Genomic DNA, 8,057 nt, shown 5'->3' on the forward strand with positions numbered 1-8,057 from the left:
TACACACATCTGTAACCCTTCTGTGGGTATGGGGTATTAACTTTCCACACAGGCGACTAAGGTCTCAGCTGATAGATTGAGAATTACGCTAGAAATGTAGTTTTTATTACTCAAGTACAATAAAAAATAATAAATACAAAAAAACAGTAAAAATATTCATGGTGGTGCCCACGATTTCTGTGACATTTGGAGAAATCTAAATAAGAAACAGAGGCAGTACACGAGGGCCCACAGCATAGACAACACGCTCTTCCTGGCGAGATTAGATCAGTTTTATTTTTTTTAAGCATCACCTCACTTTTTTTTTTTACAAAATGTTTTATTTTTTCAGTAGGCATCTCAGACCACTGCATGGTTCAGTGCACCATCAGTAAAACGAATATTAAACCTAAGAGCAGCTACTGGCATTTTAACACTGCACTTTTAGAAGCTAATTTTAGAGTCTTTTATTTTTTTATGGAATTGTTTTAAACTGGAGAAGCAGCTTTTAACTTCCTCCAGCAGTGGTGGGATTTAACTAAAGTGCAAATCAAAGTCAACAGTACACTCTCACTGGCAAAAGAGATATTGCCAGATTTCTAAAAGCTCTGGAGATAGAGACAGTGGAACTCCAGCATTTTGAGGCCACAGGAAATCGAGGGCAAATTGAAGCCCTTAAAAGAAAAAAAGAAAAAAAAAAGCCAAAATGAACGACCTGTTAGACACTACAGCACAGGGGGCACTGGTCCTCACATGCTTTAAAAGCCTTGCTAAGATGGATGCTCCTTCTAAGTTCTTCTTTAGTTTAGAATAAAAGAATGGACATAAACGATTCATGCATGCTGTGCAAACAGAATCAGGGGATCTCGTGTCAGAGCCTGCTGAAATTTGTCAGACATACAGACAGTCAGCTTCTATTCAAAGCTATATGGCAGTGAGAGATCAGGGGAGTAGAGGAAAGCTTCCTCAAAGACCTGCCTAAACTCACAGAGTCAGTAGCCAGGAAGTTTGAAGAAAGCTGACACTGGCCGAGTTTCAGGAGGCTCTCAATGTAATAAAGAATGGGCAGGCTCCAGGTATAGATGGTCTCCCTGTGGAGTTTTTCAAGGCGTTCTGGGCAGTAATAGGGCACGACATGCTGGAGGTCCTACAGAACAGTGTGAGAGGGGGTCAGCAGCCAGTTAAGAGTCAAGTCAAGAGTCAAGTCAAGAGTCAAGTCAAGAGTTAAGAGGCTTTTATTGTCATTTCTACTATACACAGTGGTACACAGTACACAGTAAAAACGAGACAACGTTCCTCCGGAACCCTGGTGCTACACTAAACAATAACATAAAGCTACAACACAACACAAGCTACATAAAGTGCATCAAGTGCAACCTGGTGCAAACAGTGCAGACAAAAAACAGTACAGACAGACAACACAAGACAAGACACTAAACCAAGATAGCGCCGACTAGTAAACCTACTGTATACTTGGTTATACAGTACTGTGAACTGTAAAAACTATACCCGGGAGTGAATATAAGAAACACAATGTAGTGCAAAAATACAGCAGCAGTCAAGATGTGCAGAAGACAGCATGTAAACAGTGTAGTATAGTATATCAAAGTTGAAGGTGCAAAAAAGCATGTAAACAATATAATAGTCAAAGGTGCAAAAGACGGCATGTAAACAGTAATACAGTAAAGGTGCAGTTAAACAGATATCAGTTATCAAATATAAATAATAATGAATAGAGGATGGTGGAATGGATTGAGATGAGTGATGAGTGTGTGTTAAGTGTTAAGTCCAGGTTGTACAGTTTGATAACACACACGTGTGTGTGTGTGTGTGTGTGTGTGTGTGTGTGTGTGTGTGTGTGTGTGTGTGTGTGTGTGTGTGTGTGTGTGTGTGTGATCCCTTCAGTTCTGTGTATTAAGTACACAGAACTGAACCTGATTGCTTGCAGGAAAAGACTGTTGCATTGTCTTGTTGTGGCGGCCCGAATGCTTCGGAACCGTTTTCCTGATGGTAGGAGTGTAAAAAGTGTGTGTGACGGGTGTGTGTAGTCGTCCACAATGCTGTTTGCTTTGCGGATGCAGCGTGTGGTGTAAATGTCCATGATAGAGGGGAGAGAGACTCTGATGATCTTCTCAGCGGTCCTCACTATCCTCTGTAGGGACTTGCGGTCCGAGACGGTGCAATTCCCAAACCAGGCAGTGATGCAGCTGCTCAAGATGCTCTTAATGGTCCCTTTGTAGAACATGGTCAGGATGGGGGGAGGGAGATGGGCTTTCCTCAGCCTTCTCAGAAAGTAGAGACGCTGCTGGGCTTTCTTGGTGATGGAGCTGGTGTTGAGTGACCAGGTGAGGTTATCCGCCAGATGAACACCAAGGAATTTGGTGCTCTTGACGATCTCCACTGAGGATCCATCAATAATCAGTGAAGATTGGTCGCTCTGTGCTCTCCTGAAGTCAACAACCATCTCTTTCGTTTTGTCCACGTTCAGAGACAGGTTGTTTGCTCCACACCAGGCTGTTAACTGTTGCACCTCCTCTCTGTATGCTGACTCATCGTTCTTGCTGATTAGACCCACCACGGTCGTGTCATCAGCAAACTTGATGATATGATTCGAGCTGTGCATTGCTACACAGCCATGAGTCAGCAAAGTGAACAGCAGTGGACTGAGCACACAGCCCTGGGAGGCCCCAGTGCTCAGTGTGGTGTTGCTGGAGATGCTGTTCCCGATTCGTACTGACTGAGGTCTCTCCAGGATCCAGTGAGCTGTAGCAGAGCTGTCCTGACCCTGCTGCCAATGAATGGAGACCTGACCCACATGAAGAACTGGCGCCCAGTGTCACTACTGTGCACTGACTGCAAGCTGCTGTAAAAAGCATTAGAATTGAGATTGACAAGGGTGATGGAGCATATAATTTACCATGACCAGACGTACTGTGTGCCTGGCAGGTCGATATTTGACAATGACGTCTCCAGGCTATTGGGTGTGAAGACTGGTCTGATTTTCCTAGACCAGGAAAAGGCTTTTGACCGGGTTGAGCATGAATACTTGTGGAAGGTGCTGGAAAGACTTTTGGTTCAACCCTAGTTTCAGAGCCATGATCAGGCTGCTGTACAGTGAAATTTAGAGTGTACTAAAGGTTAATAGTGGTTTATGTGCTCCTTTTAGAGTGTACAGAGGGATCAGGCAGGGCTGTTCACTGTCAGGAATGTTGTACACTCAAACTATTGAACCTGTTTTAATCAATCGGAGAAATCGTCTTTCTGGTTTTAATAGTCCACACTCTAATGCTTCACATAACTGTCTGCTTACACAGATGACGTGGGTGTAATAGTTGGGTCCCAGGCTGATGTGAATGTTTTAAGTAATATTTAAAGAGACTTTGAGTTTTTATCATAAGCGAAAGTAAACTGGGAAAAAATGGAAGCAGTTTTAGTCAGGGGGCGGGGAGGTGGGGAGCCGACCCTCCCAGGAGGTCTGGTGTAGAAAAGAGGTGGTTTCAAATACTTGGGTGTCTACCTGGGAAGTAATGATTTTTTTAGTAAAAACTGGGAAGGCACTGTAGAGCACATCAAGGGCAGACTGAGCAGGTGGACTGGTTTCAAAGATGTCCTACAGGGGTGAACGCCGGTCATCAACAAGCTGGCAGCCTCGTCTCCGTGGCACAAGCTGGCATGCATGGATCAGCCGCCAAAACTGCTAGCGAACATCCAGGCCTGTCCCGCCTCCTTATATACGCCGCTGCTGACAGTCCCTGCCTCATTCTCACATATCTCTTCTCCGTGCACTGCAAGGAGGGAAGTGTGGTGAGATACCTCACTCCTGTTATCAGAGAACCAGGGTTACATGAGTAACCTAAAGTTCTCTTTCAAACATCTGTTCAGTATCCCACTATGGGATATAGACGACTCGAATATTGCAGATATGCTGTCTGAAGCAGGTGTCAAACTAACTCAGTGATGTGATTAAAAAGAACACGAGATCTCCACCTCTTACTGAAGGGAGCAGAAACATGTAAGAAATGACAAACTTCCAATTTACGATGTTTCCATCACCCTTGTCATTCTTTATATATATATATATATATATATATATATATATATATATATATATATATATATATATATATATATATATATATATATACGCCTACGAGGTGGCCAAACCTCGGGTACTATGAGCTGTAGCAGAGCTGTCCTGTATATACGCCTAGGAGGTGGCCAAACCTCGGGTACTATGAGCTGTAGCAGAGCTGTCCTGACCCTGCTGCCAATGAATGGAGACCTGACCCACATGAAGAACTGGCGCCCAGTGTCACTACTGTGCACTGACTGCAAGCTGCTGTAAAAAGCATTAGAATCGAGATTGACGAAGGTGATGGAGCATATAATTTACCATGACCAGACGTACTGTGTGCCTGGCAGGTCGATATTTGAAATGACGTCTCCAGGCTATTGGGTGTGAAGACTGGTCTGATTTTCCTAGACCAGGAAAAAGATGTTTCCATCACCCTTGTCATTCTTTTATATATATATATATATATATATATATATATATATATATATATATATATATATATATATATATATACGCCTACGAGGTGGCCAAACCTCGGGTACTATGAGCCCTTAGCCCTTCGTGGGGATTAGGACTCATGCTATTATAACCCCCAAATCCTCCATATTGTGCAACTCCAGTCTAGAGAAACCCTTAATGGGCACTCTATGTGAGAAGGGTTTGTCCCAAAAGTGCCACATTTGTGTCACACGCAGGGACGGCTGGAATCAGCTGCTTAACTGGGGAAGTGCGCGATGGCAGCCTCTTCCCATCATACAAATCTCTCTCAGAGTCCTGGTGCACCTGCTGAGATGGCCAGTCGATAGAGCTCTTTGGCTGCTCTCCTACACATCTCAACGAGGTCCAGCTCACCTGGCATGGGGGAAGGGCCCATAGCACTTCCAGGCCTGGAGAGAAGATCAGGAGAAAGGACAGCATCCTCCTCGTCATCCTCCAAATCCTCCTCGAAAAAATGAGCAACCTCATCATCTTTCTCTTCCTCACCCTTGTCCCCCACTAAAGGGTTAGAATCAAAGGGCGAAGGAAGGACAGGAGACACTTCGTCCATCAACTCTCCGCAGCTACATTGTGCCTGAGAAGCAGCCACGTCCCCCTCCGCGGGCGGCGGAGAGAAACATGGGTCTCCTTCATTTGCGGCCGTGACTCTCATTCGGCGCTCCCAAACCCTTAACAGGAAACACGAGCAGTGCGGGCAGCCCTCGGGGTTAACGAGCACAGCCTGTGTGTGTCTAACTCCAAAACACACTATGCACAGGGGATGAGAGTCTTTAGCCGAGATCATAGACCAGCATGCACACAGTCGGGAGGGATCTTTCCTCGCCGCCGTGCAACCGGATGGGCTCGGAGTCACCATAACCGAGGTGCAAACACCGGGAGATAAAACCCCGTTATGGTGACACACAGGGAGATTACCACAACTTGCCTCTCGAAAACGGATCTGGTACGATACCTTTCTGTTTACTTAACGCGAGGTGAAAAGAACAGCAAAAGGAAATATCCGCTTTAAAAGTGAATATTCCCCTCAAATAAGCAGCTGCGCTCGAAGACGTACCTCAACGGCTCGTCTGTGAACAGTTTAGCGACCACCCCTAGAGGATCTGCTGAGGATAGCTTCCTGAAACGGATCTTCAGCAGCGGTGTATATAAGAAGGCAGGATTTTTCAGCATCACTGTCGTAATTGGTCTGTCAGTCGACAGACGTGGTGTGATTGATGCTTCCAGGATCGGTCACACCGAGGCGATTCCCATAGTGAGATACCGAACGGATGTTTGAAAGAGAACAGGTTTATGTGCCAAAGTATGAATTTTATTTTTGGTCAAGCAAAAATGGCTAAATACCTGAGCAGAAAGAACAAAATAACACAAAATGCTGATTATGATGCAATCAGAATCTTCTCCAGACTGACGAAATCCAGGATTGTGGTTGATGTTAATGTGTATAAGAGTTTGGGGAATGTGAAGATGTTTCAGTTTGTGTGGTGCTGTAATGAAACTATGTGTTCTGTAAGAGATGAAGAATTATATTTTGCAACAGAACTGAACTAATTTGAACTAAACACCCCTCCCCTACCACAAGTGTCATAACCTAATTTTATTTGTCTGTTTGTCATATTATTTATTTATTTATTTATTTATTCAATTGTTAAATCAAACCTGATACCATCTGGCATTAAATATGACATGTCAAATTATTGTAAAAGTCAAAAGTCTCTCTCTCTCTCTCTCTCTCTCTCTCTCTCTCTTTCTCTCTCTCTCTCTCTCTCTCTTTCTCTCTCTCTCTCTCTCTCTCTCTCTCTCTCTTTCTCTCTCTCTCTCTCTCTTTCTCTCTCTCTTTCTCTCTCTCTCTCTCTCTCATTTCCCCCTCTCTCTCCCTCTTTCTTTTCCTCGTCCTCTCTCTCTTTTCCTCCCTCTCTTTCTCTCCCTCTTTCTTTTCCTCCCTCTCTCTCTCTCTCTCTCTCTGTCTCTCTCTCTCTCTCTCTCTCTCACACACTCTTTCTCTCTCTCTCTCTCTCTCTCTCTCTCTCTCACACACTCTTTCTCTCTCTCTCTCTCTCTCTCTCTCTCTCTCTCTCTCTCTCTCTCTCTTTCTCTCTCTCCAGATAGTATCGGTGGTAGAATCAGTGTCTCAGGTGCACACGGCTCTGATCGCCTCCCTCTCTGTGTTATTCGGTGTGGTTGTGATGATTGTGCTGTTTGTAGGATTGTATAAGGTGAGTGTTTAGTACACAGGAATCAGGACTGTGTTCAGTACTGTTGATTGATAGATTGTTGATGTGTCATGTTGCATTGTGTTCTGTTATCATATTATGTGTTCTGTTGTAGGTTGGGTTCTTTAAATCTAAATCTTTTGAAAATGCTGCTCAGGAGGCTGATGGAACGACATCGACCACTAGAGATGGGAACGACTCCAACACACCGCCTGAAAACACTGATGGACAAACAGAAGCCAACAGCACACACACACACAATCCCAACACATCCAACAACAGCAACACTGCACGTGTTATGGAAGAAAAATCAGTTCTGTAATGATAGAGTTCAGAGTGTATAGAGTTAGAGTTAGATAAAACACAATGGAGGACTCCATTGAACCAGTGAAATGTAAACAAAGTGTGTGTGTATTTGTAAATAAATGGCAGCGCTGTGGTGCATTCTGATTTTGAATTTTTAAAACAATAAATCGGACAGAAATAGAAATGCAGAGTAAATAAACTGATCATTATAATGCTTGGAATAAAACACAAATAAATCTGTCCTGTAAATATTAATTCTAAAGAACAGCAAAAGGATCAGGAAGTGACACCGAGTTACTGAGATGTTTACACACATCTATCATTTATCATATTTAATACACTTTCAGAGATTGTAGATGCATAAGATAAATAAAGCAATTTAATTTCTGTAATTTTGATTTATTTTTATTTGCATAATATCAGCATTTTGAGGGCCACATGACCATCAATTCAAATCATGTTTATTTGTATTGAGCTTTTAATAATGAACATTGTCTCAGAGCAGCTTTACACAGATACTGTGGTGATAAAAATGAATAAGTTCTTTATAAGTGTAAGTTTGTCCCTGATAAACAAGTCGGTGGAGACTGTGGTGAAGGAAAAACTCCCTGAGATGCAGAAGGAAGAAACTTTGAGAGGAACCAGATTTAAGAGGGAACCTCATCCTCATCTGGGTTCCACCGAATGTCCATTTATTACAGATAAACGATGTTGAGGTGCAGTGATGGAGATCAGAGCAAACTGTAGTCCTGAGTCAGTGTAGCAGACTGTTGATATTAACTACAGTCCAAATCCTCAAAGCTCCTGATCTTACTACAGAATTCATGGAACCACCCAAGGCATTGTTGAGAAACAGAGAGAGGCATGACAGGAGGAGAGAGGAGTGACAGGAAGAGAGAGGGGTGACAGGAAGAGAGAGAGAAGAGGGGTGACAGTTAGAGAGAGAAAGAGAGAGGGGGGTGAAAGAGAGAGAGAGAGAGAGAGAGAGA

General features: G+C 43.5%; 1 protein-coding gene across 1 annotated transcript in view; it reads left to right on the forward strand.

Moving 5' to 3' along the window:
- The window catches only part of LOC310720181 (integrin alpha-X-like), a 24,484-nt gene extending 17,026 nt beyond the window's left edge, over positions 1 to 7,458 (forward strand). The window contains exons 29-30 of the mRNA XM_083530561.1: positions 6,655 to 6,765; positions 6,878 to 7,458. Of these exons, the coding sequence (XP_083386687.1) occupies positions 6,655 to 6,765; positions 6,878 to 7,084 (318 nt within the window). The 3' untranslated portion in view covers positions 7,085 to 7,458. The remainder of the gene's footprint in view (positions 1 to 6,654; positions 6,766 to 6,877) is intronic.
- Positions 7,459 to 8,057: the final 599 nt, after the last annotated feature.

This window comes from Silurus aristotelis (genome assembly GCF_946808225.1).
Source record: "Silurus aristotelis genome assembly, chromosome: 26".
NCBI classification, from domain to species: domain Eukaryota; kingdom Metazoa; phylum Chordata; class Actinopteri; order Siluriformes; family Siluridae; genus Silurus; species Silurus aristotelis.